Source organism: Nicotiana tabacum, chromosome 21, assembly GCF_000715075.1.
Source record: "Nicotiana tabacum cultivar K326 chromosome 21, ASM71507v2, whole genome shotgun sequence".
Classification (NCBI taxonomy): domain Eukaryota; kingdom Viridiplantae; phylum Streptophyta; class Magnoliopsida; order Solanales; family Solanaceae; genus Nicotiana; species Nicotiana tabacum.
The window spans coordinates 88254432-88274856 of NC_134100.1; the positions used below are offsets into that span (position 1 = coordinate 88254432).

A 20425-nucleotide genomic window follows, 5' to 3' on the forward strand; every position below is an offset into this window, starting at 1 on the left:
TCCTCAGTCCAAAATCACCCAACGGAGCTAACGAAACTCCATTCCAAAGTCGTCTTCACATAGTTCCAACTACGGTCAAAAATCCTAGAACTTAAGCTTTCGTTTTAGGGACTAAGTGTCCCAAAACACTCCGAAACAAAAAATGGAACCTCCCGGCAAGTCACATTAACAGAAAAAGATATGGGGAAGGCAGTAAATAGGGGATCGGGGCTAATACACTCAAAATGACCGATCGGGTCGTTACAAGGCCCGAGCCAATCTCAGCAACCACGTCCTCCGAGGGTTTGTTTTAAGTGTGGTGACACTCGTCATATAATGAGGGATTGACCCAGACTTAGGAGGGGTGAACCTCCATAGATTTCTTAGACCCCACCTATTCCACAAGGCCCTAAGGCTTCTCAGGCCATGATCACTGCACCAGTTGCTACTCCACCTACACAGCCAACTAGAGGTAGAGATCGGACAGGTAGAGGTCGCCCTAGAGGGGGAGGCCAGACCAGATATTAAGACCTTCCTTCTAGGACAGAGGCCGTTGCATCCGATTATGTTATCACAGGTATTATTCTGGTTTGTCGTAGAGATGCATCAATCTTATTTGATCCAGGCTCCACTTATTCTTATGTGTCATCTTATTTTGCCCTGTATTTGGGCGTATCTCGTGATTCCTTGAGTTCTTCTGTTTATGTATCTATACCCATCGGTGAATCTATTATTCTGGACCGCGTGTATCAGTTGTGTTTGATTGTTATTAGTGGTTTTGAGACCATAGCTGATTTATTATTGCTTAGTATGGTTGATTTCGATATTATTTTGGGCATGGACTGGTTGTCACTCTATCACACTATCCTTGATTGTTACGCAAGATGGTGATGTTGGCTATGCCAGGTCTACCATGGCTATAGTATAGAGGTACTTTGGATTATGTTCCTAGCAGGGTTGTTTCATTTCTTAAGGCTCAGCGAATGGTTGAGAAGGGTTGTGATGCGTATCTGGCCTATGTGAGAGATGTTTGTGTTGATACTCCTTTCATGGAGTCAGTTCCTATAGTAAGGGATTTTCCTGATGTATTTCCAGCAGATATTCTGGGTATGCCACCCGATAGGGATATTGATTTTGGCATTGATTTGTTACCGCACACAACCCATTTCTATTCCACCATATCGTATGGCCCCAACAGAATTGAAACAATTAAAAGAGAAGTTACGGGAGCTACTTGATAAGGGTTTTGTTTGGCACAGTATATCGCCTTGGGGTGCTCCTATCTTATTTGTGAAGAGGATGTGTATTGATTACCTCCAGTTGAATAAGGTTACAGTGAATAACAAGTACCCATTACCTCGAATTGATGACCTATTTGATCAACTTCAAGGTGCCAGGGTGTTCTCTAAGATCGACTTGCGTTCAGGCTAACATCAGCTGAAAATTCGGGAGCCAGATATCCCTAAAACTGCTTTCAGGACTCGGTATGGTCATTATGAGTTCCTTGTAATGTCATTTGGGATGACCAACGCCCCAACAACATTTATGCACTTAATGAATAATATATTTCAGCCCTATCTTGATTCTTTCGTCATTGTGTTCATTGACGATATTCTGGTGTATTTCCGGAGTCGGGAAAATCATGAGCAGCACCTGAGGACTGTTCTTCAGAATTTGAGAGAAAAGAAGTTTTATGCAAAAATTTTAAAGTGTGGATTCTGGCTTGATTTAGTAGGATTTTTGGGTCATATAGTTTCGTGCGAGGGGATCAAGGTAGATCCAAAGAAGATTGAGGCAGTGCAGAGTTGGTCCAGACCGTCCTCATCTACGGAGATCCGGATTTTCCTTGGTTTGGCAGGGTAATATCGTCGATTTGTAGAAGGTTTCTCTTCTATTGCTGTACCTATGACCAAATTGACCCAGAAGGGTGCTCCATTCAGGTGGATCGAGGAATGTGAGGAGAGTTTTCAAAAGTTCAAGATAGCTTTGACTACAGCCCCAGTATCGGTGTTGCCTACAAGTTCAGGGTCTTATATTATGTATTGTGATGTTTCGTGCATTGGTCTCGGTGCAATGTTGATGCAAGACAGTAGGGTGATTGCATATGCATCTAGATAGTTAAATGTACATGAGAAGAATTATCCGGTCTACGACCTTGAGTTAGCAGTTATTGTTCATGCCTTGAAGATTTGGCGGCATTATTTTTACGGTGTCCATTATGAGGTTTATACCGATCACCGGAGTCTACAACATCTATTTCAACAGAAGGATCTTAATTTGCGATAGCGGAGGTGGTTGGATTGGCTTAAGGATTATGATATCACCATTCTCTATCATTCCGGAAAGGCCAACGTGGTGGCTGATGCCTTGAGTCGTAAGGCGGAGAGTTTGGGTAGCTTAGCATACTTACCGGTAGCAGAGAGGCCTTGAGCCTTGGATGTTCAGGGCTTGGCCAACTAGTTTGTTAGATTGGATGTTTCCGAGCCGAGCCGAGTTTTGGCTTGTGTGGTTTCTCAGTCTTATCTATATGATCGTATCAGGGAGCGTCAGTATGATGACCCACATCTGCTTGTCCTTAAGGACACAGTTAAGCACGGTGACACTAAGGAAGTCACTATTGGAGATGACGGTGTATTACAGATGAAGGGCAGGCTATGTGTGCCTAATGTAAATGGTTTGCGTGAGTTGATTCTCTAGGAGGCTCACAGTTTGCGGTACTCCATTCATCCAGGTGCCGCGAAGATGTATCAGGACTTAAGACAACACTATTGGTGGAGGCGGATGAAGAAAGACATAGTGGAATATATAGCTTGGTGCCTAAATTGTCGGCAGGTGAAGTATGAGCATCAACGACCAGGTGGATTGCATCAGAAGTTAGAAATTACAGAGTGGAAATGGGAGCGGATCACTATAGATTTCGTTGTTGGGCTCCCACGGACTCAGAGGAAGTTCGATACAGTTTGGGTGATTGTGGATAGATTGACCAAGTCAGCTCATTTCATTCCTGTGGCTACTACTTACTCTTCGGAGCAGCTGGCTCAGGTTTACATTCGCGATATTGTTAGGCTTTATGGCGTACCGGTATCTATCATCTTTGACCGGGGTACGCAGTTTACATCATGGTTCTGGAGAGCCGTACAATGGGAGTTGGGTACTCGTGTGGAGTTGAGAACAAGATTTCTCCCTCAAATGGACGGATAGTCCGAGCGCACTATTCAGATATTTGAGGATATTCTTCGTGCGTGTGTGATAGATTTTAGGGGTGCTTGGGACCAGTTCTTGCCACTTGCATAGTTTCCTTACAACAACAGTTATCAGTTGAGCATTCAGATGGCTCCGTATGAGGCCTTATATGGTAGGCGGTGCCGGTCTCCAGTAGGTTGGTTCGAGCCGGGCGAAGCTAGGCTATTGGGTACAGACCTAGTTCAGGATGCTTTGGAAAAGGTTAAGTTGATTCAGGATCGACTTCGTACAGCCCAATCGAGACATAAGAGTTACGTGGATCGGAAGATTCGTGATGTTGCATTCATGGTTGGTGAGTGGGTCTTGCTCCGGGTTTAGCCTATGAAGGGTGTTATGAGGTTTGGAAAGAAGGGAAAGTTGAGCCCGAGGTATATCGGACCTTTTGAGATTCTAGAAAGAGTTGGAGAGGTGGCTTACAGACTTGCACTACCACCTAGTCTCTCTGCAGTCCATCCAGTGTACCATCTTTCCATGCTCCGAAAGTATCACGGTGATCCGTCTCATGTGTTAGACTTCAGTTCAGTCCAGTTGGACAAGGATCTATCTTATGTTGAGGAACCAGTGGCCATTTTGAACAGACAGGTTAGGAAGTTGAGATCGAAGAGCATTGCTTCAGTAAAGGTACAGTGGAGGGGTCATCCGGCAGAGGAGGCAACTTGGGAGACCGAGCATGATATGCGCAGCTGCTATCCTCATCTTTTCACCACTCCAGGTATAATTCTAAACTCGTTCGAGGATGAACGTTTGTTTAAGAGTGGGAGGATGTAACGACCCGACCAGCCATTTTGAGAGTTGTAGCCCCATTACCCCATTTACTGCTCAATTTATGCTTTATAGTTGTTATGTGACTTGCCGGGGTGATTAGTTTGGGTCATGTGAAGTTTTAGGAATGAATTGGATCACTTAGTTCCAAGGTTTAAAGTTTAAGTTGAAATAGTGACCGGATGTCGACTTATGTGTAAACAACTCCAGAATAGAATTTTGATGATTCCAATAGTTTCGTATGGTGATTTGGACTTAGAAGCGTGTCCGAAATTTTATTTGGAAGTCTGTAGTTAAATTAGGCTTGAAATAGCTAAAATAGAAATTTAAGCTTAACCGGGGAGTTGACTTTTTGATATCGTTGTCGGAAACCAGTTCTGAAAATTTTAATAGGTTTGTTATGTCATTTATGACTTGTGTGCAAAATTTGAGGTCAATCGGACTTGATTTGATAGGTTTCGACATCGAATGTAGAAGTTGGAATTTATAAGTTTCATTAAGCTTGAATTGGAGCATGATTCGTGGTTTTAGCATTGTTTGATGTGATTTGAAGTTTTGGACTAAGCTCGTATGATATTTTAGGACTTGTTGATGTGTTTGGTTGAGGTCACGGGGTCCTCGGGTGAGTTTCAGATGGTTAATCGGATCAATTTTCGAACTTAGGCAAATTCTAAAAATTTGCAGCTTCTTGTGTCATCGCACCTGCGGAGGGACTGACCGCAGGTGAGAACTCGCAGAAGATGAAAGGGGGATGGTGAGGCAGTGGTCGCAGGTGCGAAGGAAATTCTGTACCTGTGTGACCGCAGATGCAGACGAGAAGGGCGTAGAAGCAGAGGCAGTGCTGGCCTGAGCAGACCGCAGAAGCACTGACCAAATTACAAAACAGAGGGGTTCCGACATTTGTCATTTTAGACATTTTCAACACGGTTTGGGGAGATTTTTTAGAGACAATTCTCGGGAAAACTTGAGGTAAGTCACTTATGATCATTGTTAGTCAATAATATTGAAGTATCATTGAGCATTTCGACTAGATTACTGCTTTTTGAGGTAAAATTAGAGGATTTGGGCCTAGGGATTCGAAAATAAGATTTGATGATTTGAAGGTCGAGTTGATGTCGGAATTTAGTAATTTTGGTATGGTTGGACTCGTGATTGAATGGGCGTTCATATTTTGTAACTTTTATTGGGTTCCAAGATGTGGACCCCATGGGAAATATATGAGTTAAATTTCAGATTTTGTTGAAAAATTAATATTTTCATATGGAATCAATTCCAATAATTTGTATTGATTGAATCGAATTAATTATGACTAGATACGAGGCTTACAGAGGCCAATTCACGAGGCAAAGGCATAGGGGAATAAAGAATTACCTGGTTCGAGGTAAGTGACTTGTCTAACTTTGTATGGGGGGAATTTCCCTTAGGATTGGTATTGGTATGATAATCGTAATGTGTGAAAAGTCGTATACGCGAGGCTACGAGTGTGTACACGGGCTAAATGTGAGAAACTCTGGTTTTAAATTATGTAGATATTTGTTACACATTAATTAAATGATTTTATTCGGTTATATTCATCATCATTGATCTATTTTTATATTTTAAATTTGCCTGACATTTTTGCTACTAATTGCTTTACCTGTTTAGTTGAAACTTTGTTTCTTTTATTCTGTGCTAAATATTTGAAGGTTCAATTTCTTAATTGAATTATTATTAATATGAAGTATTTGACATTTTTAAATTTGGTATTGAGGCAACGTGCTCAAAATTGTGAAATATTATTTTTGCTGAGTTATTCATTCCCAAATATTTTGTGAGATTTTTTACTCATTGTGCTTGAGCCATGACTTTCTTATTGTGGAAAAATATTATTGTTGTTGATTTATTTTGGCAAGTTGAAATATTTGGGCACTTGAGGTGCAAATTGTGATATTGCTACGCATGCGGTGGTATAAGGTCTGGGTGTTGAAACGCATGCGATGAGATAAGGGTGGCTTGTTACACGTGGCTAGTAGGGGAACTACTAGAAGTCATGCGGTGTGATAAGGGTGGCTAAAATGCGGGACGCTATTTTCGAAAAAAATATTTTCTTTAAAATTAAATATGAAGGCTCCCGCGATGATATAAGGAAATGAGATATTGTGAATTTATTTATGATTTGGGACTACGAGGAGGTACCTCGGGAGTTCCCCTTGTTGATATTTCTTTATGGCTGCATTTGCCTTTGGTTATTTTGATGTTTTCCTTAAAGTTGTAAATTTCTGTTTTCCTTCCGCGAGGTGTTATTTGCCCTTATTCTGTGTAGTTAAACTGTGACATACTACTTTATTTATCCCCATTGTCATTTTTATTATTATATTGTTAAACTTTTCTCCATGTCTTTTATTATTTCCAGTAGGGCCTGACCTAACATCGTCACTACTCTACCGAGATTTAGCTTGCCACTTACTGGGTACCGATATGGTGTACTCATACTACGCTTCTGCACATCTTTTTGTGAAGATCCAGGTACTTTTTATCAGACCAAGCATTAGTGAACTAGCTGCACGCGGACACTTCAAGGTATATCTGCCAGCATTCGTAGACCTCGGAGTCCTCTTCTATCATTATTGTGTTATTTTCCTTATTCTCTTTAGACTCTGATGTATAGAGACATCTAGAAAAAATTCTTAGAAGCTTGTGACTTATTTCTACCAGGTTTTGGGAGTTGTAATTATTTGAATTGCAGTTTCTTTTATTTCATATTTCTATTATATTATTCTGCATTGATAGGCTTACCTAGTCTTAGAGACTAGGTGCCATCACAACATCCTACGGAGGGAATTTGGGGTCGTGACAGGATGCTAGTTAAGTGTCCACACCATGGCATTCTGGATCAGATGTTGGGACAAAGGTTCTACATGGGATTGGCAGACAGCTTGAAGGCCAATGTTGATGCTTCAGCATGTGGAGCATTTTTTAGCAAATCATTTAGAGAATGTAAGGTCCTGCTAGATAAAATGGCTCAAAACTCAGGGTGGATGACAAGAGACCCTACAATCACCTTGTAGTTCACTCAGTATCTTTGTACCCAAACAACTCCATAGCCGAGAATATGGCCACTCTAATGACACAAATGAGTATCCTCACCAAGAAGATTGATGAATCAGGCCAGAAGCAGGTACACATAGTTGACATGACTAATGGGGGATTATGTACACCATGCATTAACCAACCATACGTGTGTTCGTGGAGTGGTGAAAGTGACAACCAGAATTATCAAGAGAACATGAACTATATGGGCAACTATAGAGGCCAGAGGCAAGGTGGTCAGAATAGGGGGTAGCTAAATCAGCAATATAGACCAGCACATCAACAATACAATAACACCAACAATACTGGAGCTATGCGACCACAGGGTCAAGTAGTACCTTACCAAAGGCAACAGGGGTACAGTCAGCAAAATCAGCACCTAGCTTATCAACAACCTCAACAACAACAGCTAGTGAGACAAGATGATGGGTTGTCTGAAATTAAAGGAATGTTGCAGTAACTGATTGGGTCTAATGGAAAAATGCAAGAGAAGGTGGAAGCACATGAGTTAGCGATTGAGATTCAATTAGGGTAGATATCTATGGCTCTTAATAATCGTCCCCAAGGGACTTTGCCTGCAGACACACATGTCAATCCGAAGGAGCAGGGCCCAAATCAGCTTATGGCAGTGAGCTTGAGAAATGGTAAAGATCTTGATTTAGAGCACGAAATTGCTCGTGAGAGCCGGTCAACTGAAACACTTGTGATAGTGCCAATTGAGTTAGATGAGTCAACTGAGCTAACAGAAGTAAGAGTGCAACCAGCCCAAGAGGAAATAAACAAGGAAAAAGAGGTTGTGAAGGAGACTGAGAAAGTGCAAGAGAAGGCATTAGAAAAAAGTTCCCGAGAAGGACCTAACTCAAGCTACAGGAAAGAAGCGACCTCTGGCACCCTTCCCGCAGAGGTTGGACAAATATTAGAAGGAAAAACAATACAAAAAAATCATGGAAATGCTGAAGCAAATTCAGGTAAGCATTCCTCTAATTGATGCTTTGAGGGAGATGCCCGGTTATGCAAAAATGATGAAGGACTTGATGTCTCATAAGTTCGACTTCCAAGACTTGGCAACTGTCACATTGACACAGACTTGTAGTGTTGTTGTGTCAAGACCTATAGCTGAGAAGTTATCCGACCCTGGAATCTTCATAATTCCATGCACCATAGGTAGCTATGCATTTGCCAAAGCATTGTGTCATTTGGGAGAAAGTATAAATCTGATGCCATTGTCTATCTATAAAACGTTATGCATTAGAAAAGCAAGGCCCACATCCATGTTACTGCAACTAGCTGGCCGAACGGTGAAAAGGCCATCAGGTATACTTGACGATGTACTTGTGCAAATTGGAAAAATCATGTTTCTAGCAGATTTTATCATTCTGTAATGCAAGGTTGATGAGGAGATTCCCATAATTTTGGGAAGGCCATTCTTGGCTATAGGGAGAGCTTTGATTGATTGTTAAATGGGAGAGCTGAAGATGAGGCTGAATAATGATGTAATCATGGAGGAAGATAATAAGGCACTTAATGCAAAAGACCATCTAACAGCCTACCTTATGAACTTAGAAGAAGTAAATGGTGAGGACTTGGCAGAATGGATGTTGGCTCTTCAAGGGCAAGGGTACTGGAAAAGAGAGCTCGAATTCGAGCCTTTACACTCGGAAGAGAGAAAGAACCCTCCAACCAAGCCATCAATCGAAGCACCACCACAATTGGAGCCGAAACCGCTACCATCTCACCTTAGGTATGCTTTCTTGGGACCTAATTCGACTTTACCTATTATTATCTCATCTGGTTTGTTAGATGTACAGGTAGAACAACTTTTGCAGGTGTTGAAAGAGTGAAAGAATGAAATTGGTTGGACCATTACAGACATTAACTGTATCAACCCGGCCTTCTGTATGCATAAACTTCTACTGGAAGAGGGGCACAAACCTTCCAAATAACATCAAAGAAGGCTGAACCCTAACATGAAGGAAGTTGTAAAGAAGGAAGTGATCAAGTGGTTAGTTGCGAGAATTATTTTTCCTATCTCAGATAGCAACTGGATTAGCCTAGTTCAGTGTGTGCGAAAGAAAGTTGGGATGACTGTTGTGGAAAACGAGAACAATGAATTAATCTCAACAAGAATAGTCATGTGATGGTGAATTTGCATGGACTACAGAAGATTGAACAAGGCCACCCGAAAAGATCACTCCCCTTGTCGTTCATTGATGAGATGCTAGATAGATTGGCAAGGAGGTCCCATTTTTGCTTCTTGGATGGATACTCGGGGTACAATCAGATATCTATTGCCCCGGAGGATAGAGAGAAACGTCATTCACCTGTCCATGTGGCATTTACACTTTTCGGAGAATGCCGTTTGGCATATGCAATGCACCCACCACATTCCAAAGGTGCATGATGGCCATTTTCATAGATATGATAGAGGATATAGTGGAGGTTTTCATGGATGATTTCTCAATGGTGGGAATTCTTTTGATGATTGCCTTAGAAATCTGAAAAGAGTGTTGCGGAGATGTATGGAGACAAATCTGGTGCTGAATTGGGAAAAATGCCATTTTATGGTACATGAAGGTATAGTCTTGGGACACCTAGTGTCAAGTAAGGGCATTAAGGTGGACCATGCCAAGATTTATGCAATAGAGAATCTGCCACCACCCACTTCCGTCAAGGCAATAAGAAGTTTCCTTGGTCACGCCGGTTTTTACAGTCGGTTCATAAAAGATTTTTCCAAGATTGCTAACCTTTTGTGTAAATTGCTTGAAAAAATCACCTTTTGTGTTTTTTGATGACTGCAGGGTAGCTTTCGAAGGATTGAAGAAGAGGCTAGTGTCTGCACCTATCATAGTTGCACCAGACTGGGAGCAACCATTTGAGCCGATGTGTGATGCAAGTGATCATGCAGTGGGAGCAGTACTTAGACAAAGAAAAGAAAAAATCATGCATCCAATCTACTATTCAAGTAGAACATTGAATGGCGCTCAACTGAATTACACAGTGACAGAAAAAGAGATGCTAGCAGTGGTGTTCGCATTTGACAAATTCTGGTCCTACTTGATAGGCTCGAAGGTAATTGTTTATACTGACCATGCTTCTCTCAGGTACCTAATTGATAAAAAATAAGCAAAGTTGCGCCTAATTCGATGGGTTCTACTGCTGCAAGAGTTCGACTTGGAAATTCGTGACCGAAAAGGAACGGAGAACCAAGTTATCGATCACTTGTCCAGGCTTGAATGAGCTGAAACGAAGGTGGAGGTAGAAGATATCATGGAGACTTTCCCTGATGAACAACTGTTATCCATGAGCCTTGAGGAAGTGCCATGGTATGCAGACGTTGCAAACAACCTGGCAAGTGGTATTGTTACCTATGAATTGTCTTTTGTGCAGAAGAAAATGCTCTTTTGTGATTGTCGCATGTATTTCTGGGATGAGCCTTATCTGTTCAGGATTTGTGTTGATAACATGATCCGGAGATGTATCCTCGAGACAGACCAATCTTCTATTTTGCAGGCTTGTCACGCATCCCTATATGGTGGCCATTTTGGGGGAGTAAGGACAACCGCGAAAGTGTTGGAGTCGGGCTTCTACTGGCCGACATTGTTCAAATATGCACACCTCTAGGTCAAGAGTTGTGATGAATGACAACGGAACGGGAATATTTCTCGCTGACATGAGATGCCCATGAACCCAATTTAGGAAGTGGAAGTCTTTGACGTATGGGGAATCGATTTCATGGGGCTTTTTGTGAGCTCATATAGCAACAAGTACATACTTGTAGCTTTGGACTATGTGTCAAAATGGGTGGAAGCTATGGCAATCCCTACAAATGATGCAAAGGGAGTCATTGGTTTTTTTAGAAAGAATATATTCACCCGGTTTGGCACTCCAAGGGCAATAATCAGTGATAGAGGCACTCACTTCTGCAACCGAGCTTTTGCAAAGTTGTTAGAAAAATATGGTGTTAGCCACATGGTTTCCACCCCATATTATCCACAAAAAATTGGGCAAGTGGAAGTGTCGAATAGAGAAATAAAGATTGTGTTAACAAAGACCGTGAATGCTACACGAACAGATTGGGCAAGAAAGTTAGATGATGCACTCTGGCTTATCGTAACACTTTTAAAACCCCAATTGGCATGTCTCCATATAAACTGGTGTTTGGGAAAGCGTGTCACTTACCCGTGGAGTTGGAGCATAGAGCTTTGTGGGTATTAAGGCAGCTGAATCTCGACATGGAAATAGCGGGTATATGTAGAATCACAGAGTTGCATGAGCTTGATGAGTTTCGCTACCATGCTTTTGAGAGTACAAGGCTATATAAGGAGAGAATGAAGATGATGCATGAGAAAAATATTCTTGAGCAAAATTTTAAACCTGGAGATGTGGTATTGCTATACAATTCGAGATTGAAGTTGTTTCCGGGCAAGTTGAAGTCAAGATGGTCAGGACCATTTCGTGTGGTAGAGATGCATCCCGCCGGAGCTGTAGAAATTGCATCAGAAGATGGCTCCCTTAAGTTTAAAGTTAACGGGAAAAGGCTAAAACATTTTCAAGGTATGGTCGAGGAAGATAAAGTGATCTCAATCATGTACTTGAAGGATCCTTGATAAGGGATAGCCGAGTCATGCCGCGACGTTAAATTAGGTGCTTCGTGGGAGGCAACCCATTGTAATGTTGTAAATTCGTCGTGCCGCAATGTTAAATCAGGCGCTTGTTGGGAGGCAACCCAATTTTCTTGTTTTCGTCTAGTTATCATTTAGTCACATTAAAAAAAATATGGGGGGCAGCGAAGCTCGCTTTGCGAGACCGAGACCAAGAATGTTGAGGAAAAAACTGTTAGGGACAGCGAAGTGTGCCTCGCTTTGCGAGACCGGGACCAAAAGAGAAAGAAAAAGAGAAGAGGGGACAACGAAGTGTGCCTCGCTTCGCAAGACCGGGACTGGTCATAGCTGAACCAGGTAAAGGGGAGTGTCTCCAGGCCGTGCGGTCCTAGCACGACCCCAGGTATTTTTATTTTTTTCTATTTTTCTCATTAATTCTCCAAATTAAAATAATGGCACTAGGTCCTCAGCTTGACCCGAGTGATTTTGAGGGAGTTTTTGACACCCACTCTACTTTTGATCTTACATATTTATATTTCTATGATATTGTGCAACTAAGGACAGTGCACTTCTTAAGTGTGGGGTGGGGTGTCAAGCTTTAATTTTTATGGCTTGTGCTTAATTGCTAGTGATACATTTTAAATTGCATGATCACTCTTATAGCCATTGTAATTGTATAATTATAGTATTTTTTTTTGTAGTGGCTTAATCCCGGGTTTTCTTTAAACCACAGTTCTTTCCCGAGGATGCCAGTTTCTTGAACCGAGTAGTTTTAGGTAGACTTTTTTTTTTCAAGATTTGTAAAGAATTATGGATTTTTCTCGACGATGGATTATCGAGACAGTTTTCTTGAGGGACTAAAGTCTAAAGAAAATACAAAAAGATTTTTTTTTGTTTCTCTTTTATGTTGGTTTTTGGTTGAACTGACAATGGAATTAGGAAAAAGCTTGAGTAATTTGTGCTTTTGACATGTTTTATATCAAGGCTTAGGTCTGGAGCATTTGAACTAAGTACTTTCTTCATGATCTTTATAATTACATGTCTTGACAATATGTGTGGCTTCCTTTTGGCACCAAGGCTCGTCTCTAGACTCTTGTGATTATTTTCTATGTGCTGAAAGTTTATGATAGCTGTGCTAGTTGCTTTAACTCGAGTGTCAGATCTGAGCCGTCCTAAATGAGTCATGTGCATTGTGTGAGGTGAGACTTTAGTATACTATGTGTTATCCTTGCTAGTCTAGAACTTGCCCCGTGTGTGAGTCTAAGTGAAATGATTACGTCTTGTAAGTTTGGGAAGTGATAGAGGCTTTCTTTGATTGACCATTTAGCCTATTTTCCTACCAGTGCTAATATTATCCGTAGTCAACCCTTTTTAGCCTATAGACCTTTTTTTTTCTGCAACCACATTACAAGCCGAATCCTTTTTGTTCTTAATCAAATCTTGTTGGACCTTTACCTCCGAAAGCACCTAAGTAGCTAGAAGAGTAAATAAAGAGAGTGGGTAGCTTTTGAGTAGAACCATAAAAAGGCCGAAAAGGTGCACTTGTGTATAAAAAAATACTATCCAGAAATACCAAATTGAAGAGAGTGAAAAAAAAAAAAGGAATAACACCTCTCATGTCTTTGTCTGGATTAGTAAGTATCTATATGTTGATATTCTTAATGAAGAAGGGCCTAAATGTGTATGGTTTCATGGCAAGACATCGAATTGGTCAAGACAATAAGGTGCTTAAAAGTGAATTGTAGTGTACTAAAGTTCTTAGGAGGGTTAGTCACTATTTTCTCAAATATATCCTACCCGTCCCTTAGCCTACATTACAACCTATAAAATCCTACTTGATCCTAGACTTTACGAGCTTAAATTAGCAGAGACTTACAATACGGGCAAGCCTATGGTACTAACATGGGTGGCATAAGAGTTTCTTTATGAGAGTGAGCGAATTCTTTCTATATTTGAATCCTTAAACTATACTTGAACTTATATTGAGTGTGTGGACTAATTTCTCTCTATGGTTTGTAAGTGAGGGCACATGATTTGCAAAGGATTGGTAGAAACCTTGATTTTTCAGTTGGTACAAGGAGCGAGTCATAGTGTGGAATGCATTAGAGTCAAGTTTTGAGGCGAGAATGTTGGAAAGAGCTACACGAATATTTTAAATTATCTTGGCATGAATTTAAAACTTGAGGAAAGGTATGAAGAGTGCATATGCTGGGATCTAAACATTGATATAAACAATTGTCATTGGTGTGATAGTTGCTTATGTTTTGAAAGGTATTTCTTTCTTATGTGCTTACTTTTAAGTTGCTCGAGGAAGAGCAAGAGTTTAAGTGTGGGGTGGTGATAAAGGATGAAAAGTGCATGTTTTGAGTGTGTGTGTGTGTGTGTGTGTTATTTCGTGTGTGAGTTGCAAGAGTTCACATCGCTTTTGAAGTGAAAATATGCTCATTATGTGTTTCTTATGTGTAGGGATAAACTTGCGTGGAAAAGGATTAAATGGGAGAAAATTGGTGAAAATAAGAGCTGAAGAGAAAAGTCTCGGACAACGAAGCGAGGGTCATTTCGCCAGACCGGGACCAAAGCAGAAGAAACTAAGAAAGTCCCGGACAGCGAAGTGAGGGTTACTTCGCCAAACCGGGACCAGGGAAGAAAAATTCAACTTTTCCAACCTGAATTAGGAGAAGCAATTTCGGCCCAACTCAACCCTAAACCATATAAATATGAAAGTTAGCCACTTATTGGATAGGAGAGAATACTGGAGAGAGGCAAGAACACACTTGGAGCAAGGAGAAGGATTCAACTTCACGTTTTTCTTCTTTCTTCCTAATTTTCCATTATTATGAATTCTAATCTTGTATTTGTGCAAATAATTATGAATAGCTAAATTCCCATCTAGGTTTTGATGGAACCTCTTGAAGGATGACTTTTCCACTGCGTTTAATATGAATTTGCCATTTACTTTTCTCTACTTGTTCAACTATATGATTATTGTGGTTTATTGAAGGCCCATCAATTGACTGTGCCTATTTAGTGTGTATTACTTGGAAAAGGGTACACATTTAAGAAGTTGTTTACCAACATCACTCCTAACGTATATGAGGAATCAATACGAAGGGTTTAAAGGTGGGATTAAGAATAACGAAAGCTTGGTGTGATCTTAATGGGCGGTAAACTAGTGCCAACTAGCGTAGTTCAGAAGAATACGTCTAGTAAATTATTGTATCTGCTCGGAAACGAGTTACGATACCTAAAGCACTCACGATCGGTAGAGAATATCTAGCCGAATTTATATGAGACGTGGCGGGGAGGATTCCGATGAGAGGGGAAATCATAACCGTAGACCTTTCCGATCTTGTCTACAACATTTACTTTGTTAGAATTAAACTTACAGCTTTTTAAATACTTTGTTTTTAGTTAGTAACAATCAACTCATTATTCAATAGTTCTGAAGGTTTATTACTTGAATTCTTGTGAAATTAGTAGTTGTGATTAGTAGGTTAATTTCCTGTGGGGTTCGACTCCGGACTTATAAATCGGATTATATTTGCAACGACCGCTAGACCTCTTAGGAGGCATAGTTTGGCATGATCAATGAGCTGACATGTGCACATGCCTGGGCAGTATTAAAATATAAATACATTGATCACATTGAGTATTGCTCAGTGTACTACACCAGGAAGTACCTATTGAAGACCTATGAAATTCCAATTTATCTGGTTCCTGATGAAAGAACATGAAAAATTCCTGCATAAGTTCTAGATGAAAAAGTCTTGCCACCAGACGTGACTAAATCAATAGGAAGTCCAAGGAAGGGGAGGTGCAAGCCAATATCTGAAAGGGAACGAAAAAGGTCGATTTCATGTGGACAATGTGGAGAACAAGGTCACAACAGAAAAACTTGTAGACATAATCCAAAGAGAGGATGAAATATGTCAAACATAGAATTACTTGTTATTTTACTTTACTGAATATCATAAAGATATAGAAGAATCCAATATATCAAGAATTGTATCAATGTAGAATGTCATTTGAATTTTAGATATAAATAAATATTTGATATATCATTTAAAATCGTGTTGCAAGTGTATTTTTTAAATTATATATCTGTTTGATTAAAAACGAAGTTGTATCAGCTATGTAGCATATTTGTATCTCTTGTGTGTTACGTATGTATGTTTGTGCATCGGTAAATTATACATATGTTTGATTAAAAAAGAAGTTGTATCAGCTATGTATCATATTTGTATCATCTATATATCTCTTGTGTATCACCTATGTATCTCTATGTATCGGCCCTTACTCATGTCTGTATTTGTGTAATAACAAAGCTAACTAATGGAAAACAGTCGTAGCAGCTAGAAAACTGTGCAAATAGTTTTAGAAATTTACAAATAAGAGTGTGGCTTCATTAATACATATTTCGAAACCAAACAAACTGCAGAACTCATTATGAAGAAACTAACTGTGCATCAATCCAAAACGACTATATCATCTATGTATCATGTGTGTATCATATCTATATCATATGTATATCATGCGTGTATCTGGAAGAGACAATGTATCACAAACTACCATATATTTTTCATATCTTGAATTCACAACACAAAATCAAGGGAGAAAACACCAAAGTAAACTAAACTGCAACACTCCAATCTTGTACTAAAACTCATTAAACCTTTATAACAGAGCAGACATCTCATTTGCCGTACAAATCTTAAAAGTATTCATAAAATTTAAATACAAACAAATCTGATCCTTCTTACAACAATGACAACATAACAGAACACAATACGAAATAAAATTATTGAGTTCATCCTACAACAATGACAAAGGTAACTACTTCTTCCATTTCCGCGACTTATTCTGTCGACCAATAATCTTATCATCACTTTGCGCGTTCAGTTACATCTTCTTTCTAGCATAATCCCACAAGAGAGCACCAAATATGTGCTGGTGTGTATAGGCATTAAATTTTTTAGGAGGAGTCTTGTCCTCAATGAAATACTCGGCAAATGATGCCGCAAATACACCGCAATCACTACAAAAATAAAAATAACAACAACTATCAAACTGCAGAATCTAAAAACAAAATAGATTATGCTGAAAGAATTCATACGCTTTGACTTATTGAGGCAGTCCTTCAACCAGTTTTACATCAAAAGGGGTAATCAAGTCCTTTGATTTGTAGACACCAGTGCGCCAATTGATATTTTTTGTTTAAATAGAAATACGTGTGCACGAAAAAATGAGGCAGCAACATAAAATACTTGCATTGTGTTATGAACTTTGGCTTGATGAGCAGCTCCACCGCGCATAGAGTCATACACATATATGCACCTATCCTTGAAGGACTTCATAGCCATTATCCAATGTCATTGTTCCGCAACATTAATTGGCATTAAGACGTGCTCGACGGTGTGCCATGGAACATTGGCATCCAAGACATACCCCTGAATATATTCTGCAATGACATGTTTCGGATTGCACACTTCACTATCTCCATCTGTATCAATAAACGCCTGCCATAACTCATTAATTTTCTCGTCGAAGTACCTGTAATGACCCAATCTGTCATTTTAACTTTTAGAACCCCATTCCCTAAAATAAAATTTCCTGTAGGTGCTTGTAATGATTTATAACTTGCGGGGATGGTTGGTTCGGGATTTGGAAGTGTTTGGGGTGAAACCAGAACACTTGGTTCCTTAAGTTGGCCTTAAAGTGCTAAGTTTGACTTCGGTCAATATTTTTGTGGAAATGACCCCGGAATAGAATTTTGATGATTCCAACAGCTCTGTATGGTAATTTTGGACTTAGGAGCGTGTTCAGAATTTTATTTAGAAGTCCGTAGTTAAATTAGGCTTGAAATGGCTAAAAATAAGAATTTAAGTTTGGAAGTTTGACCGATGAGTTGACTTTTTGATACCAGAGTTGGAATCCAGTTCTGAAAATCTTCATAGCTCCGTTATGTAATTTATGACTTGTTTGTAAAATTTGAGGTCAATCGGAGTTGATTTGATAGGTTCCGACATCGAATGTAGAAGTTGAAAACTCTTAGTTTCATTAAGCTTGAATTGGGGTATGATTCATGGTTTTAGCGTTGTTTGATGTGATTTAGAGGTTCGACTAAGTTCGTATGATGTTTTAGGACTTGTTGGTATATTTGGTTGAGGTCCCGAGGGCCTCAGGTGAGTTTCGAATGGTTAACGGATCAAACGTTGGACTTAAAAAGCTGCTGCAATTTTCCCTTCTGCTGTATATTCTGGGCTGTGATCGGGCCACAGATCGAACCCAGAAATCGAGCCCACGATCGAGGCCTGAGTCGAAGCCAGGGATGAGGCTCAGTATCGAAGCCTCGATCGAAGGCAAGGCTCGAGGGCCATGATCGAAGGCAAGGATCGAGGGCCAGGTCAAGACCCAAGATCGAACTTGATCGAAGCCATGACCATGTCCCTGAGATCGAGCTCCTTGATCGAGCTCCCTGAGATCGAGCTCCCTGAAATCGAGCTCCCTGAGATTGATCTCCCTGAGACCGAGCTCCTTGAGATCGAGCTCCTTGATCGAGCTCCCTGAGATCGAGCTCCCCTGATCGAGCTCCTTGATCGAACTGGGCAGAGCTGTAAGTTATAAAAACAGAGGACATTCGTTCCATTTGCCATTTTTGGCAAACTTGAGCTTGAGCAGAGGCGACTTTTGGACGATTTTCAAGGGAAAAACATTGGGGTAAGTGATTCTAACTCGGATTTGGTCTACATATACAAGTATATTATTGTTTTCACAATCTAATTAGTGTTTTGAGATTGAAATTTGGAAAAAGTTTAGAAATCTCACAGAAACAAAATTTTGAGATTTCGGTATCGATTCGGAGTCGTATTTGAGTGAAACTGGTATAGTTGGACTCGTAATTGAATGGGTTTTCGGATTTCATAACTTTCGCCGGATTCCGAGATGTGGGCCCCGTGGGCGAATTTTTAATTAATTTCGGGATTTTTATTTAAAATGTAGTATTTCCTTATAGAATTTATTTTCTATAATTTTTAGTGATTGTATCAAATTATTTTGGCTAGATTCGAGCCAGACAGAGTTGGATAATCGTGGAAAAGGCAAAATTGTGGATTTAATTGGAGCAAGACGAGGTAAGTCTCTTGTCTAATCTTGTGAGGGGAAAATTACCTCATAGGTGATTAAAAATTAAATAATTGTTGCTAATTGTGGAGGCTACGTACGCACGAGGTGACGAGAGTCCGTGCGTAGCTACTATTAATGCTAAAGTCCGGGTAGTTTAGGACTCAAAGTATGCATTACTTGTGTAAATAGTAGTCTTTGATTAATTAATATTAATTGATATATACGAATATATATTCTTTGATTAATTAATTAATATTAATTGATATATATGAATATATTGTGAATTGTTAGATAAAGATATTAAAGGATGAAAACCTCATATACTTGATTCTCTGTTTAAATTATTAATTATTAAAAGAAATTATTCTTCCTCCCAAATTTATCTCATAATAAATATACTCTCCTTCCGGAGGTACATAAAAATGTCCTCCTTTCTTGTGGAGCGGGACGAACGCCTCGGCAGGATAGATGCATCTATGGATCACGCCGCACGTCCCTCGGCAGTGTACACGACACTCTGGATCGGGCCGTACGTCCTCGGCAGAAATCGTGCTTAATAATAATAATAATTACACGATGCTTTAATAATTTATTTCAGCTTGTGAAGCTAATTAGTAAATTAGAAAATCTTCGGAATTTAATAAATTATTATTCTTGCTTGTTAAGGAATTAATTGTTACTCCTGTAAATGATATTTAATTGATAAATTGGAAATTATTTGAGTTGAAGAAATTTAATTAATATATTGAGAATTGTTACATTTGAAGGAATTTGATTATTTCCGCTTATTAAATAAATTATTTGTAAATTCTGTAAATCATGCTGATTTGAATATCCTAATTTTATTTCAATTATTATTGACCCATAGTGAGTGTCTAAGTCTGCCAACTCGCCTCTACCACTTTGAGATTAGGCTTGATACTTACTGGGTACACATTGTTTACGTACTCATACTACACTTGCTGCACTTTTTGTGCAGGATCTGAGACAGGTTCTATTGGAGGGCCTATCATCACGTACCCACGTCATCCCGAGGCATAGTGGTGAGCTGCCTTTCTGAGTCGTTCTGCAGCTACCAGTGTCTCTTCTGATATTTATATTCTGTCTATTTTATTTCAGACAGTATTTGGAGTTTTGTATAATCTACTAGATGCTCATGCACTTGTAATACCGGGTCTTGGCACACACATTAGTAGAAATTGGTATTTTATTATCTTCTTGGAATAAAAGTTTAATCAATGTATGTTTGACTTATTAGTTGGCTTGCCTAGCTGTAGTGTTGGGCGCCATCACGACCTATAGGTGAAATTGAGTCGTGACAGTACCAATATGTAGTGGTGAATGTTATAAGTAGGTCTTTGTAATACTTCCCCTTCTTCCTCAAATAATAGAACAAAACACCAATGTGCTGAAACAAAACATACCAAATAATTAAAAATTGAAGGCTCATAAGCTTTAAGCAGCTACACTTATTCAAACCAAATTCACGTAAAACAAATGAAAATGAATGCTCACTACTTCTCTTGTGCCAGGCAAGATAGCAACTAATAATTTGTTCTAATTTAAGAGGCCTGATCACGTGTACACTGGCTAAAATTTTAAAAACAAACGTAAAAGTAACTTTTTACATACCGAGTCATCCAAAGGCT

The 20425-nt window shown here is 39.6% G+C and overlaps 2 protein-coding genes across 2 annotated transcripts; both read left to right on the forward strand.

Moving 5' to 3' along the window:
• The first annotated feature begins 8513 nt into the window (after positions 1 to 8513).
• Positions 8514 to 10674, forward strand: LOC142175349 (uncharacterized). Its single transcript, XM_075241932.1, has 3 exons — positions 8514 to 8671; positions 9852 to 10122; positions 10303 to 10674. The coding sequence occupies exons 1-3, from the start codon at positions 8514 to 8516 to the stop codon at positions 10672 to 10674; spliced, it is 801 nt and encodes a 266-aa protein (XP_075098033.1).
• A 515-nt stretch (positions 10675 to 11189) lies between these two features.
• LOC142175350 (uncharacterized) lies at positions 11190 to 11660 on the forward strand. The gene has a single exon (XM_075241933.1). It carries the CDS (start codon positions 11190 to 11192, stop codon positions 11658 to 11660), a length of 471 nt encoding a protein of 156 aa, XP_075098034.1.
• The last annotated feature ends 8765 nt before the right edge of the window (positions 11661 to 20425 follow it).

What these genes read in the sequence shown, in the direction of transcription:
- LOC142175349 (XM_075241932.1), top strand. Translation starts at nt 8,514, where the DNA reads ATGGGAGAGCTGAAGATGAGGCTGAATAATGATGTAATCATGGAGGAA. An exon ending in TTGGCTCTTCAAGGGCAAGG is followed by an intron (nt 8,672 to 9,851) that starts GTACTGGAAAAG and finishes TGATGACTGCAG; the next exon opens with GGTAGCTTTCGAAGGATTGA. An exon ending in CCTACTTGATAGGCTCGAAG is followed by an intron (nt 10,123 to 10,302) that starts GTAATTGTTTAT and finishes GCTGAAACGAAG; the next exon opens with GTGGAGGTAGAAGATATCAT.
- LOC142175350 (XM_075241933.1), top strand. Translation starts at nt 11,190, where the DNA reads ATGTCTCCATATAAACTGGTGTTTGGGAAAGCGTGTCACTTACCCGTG.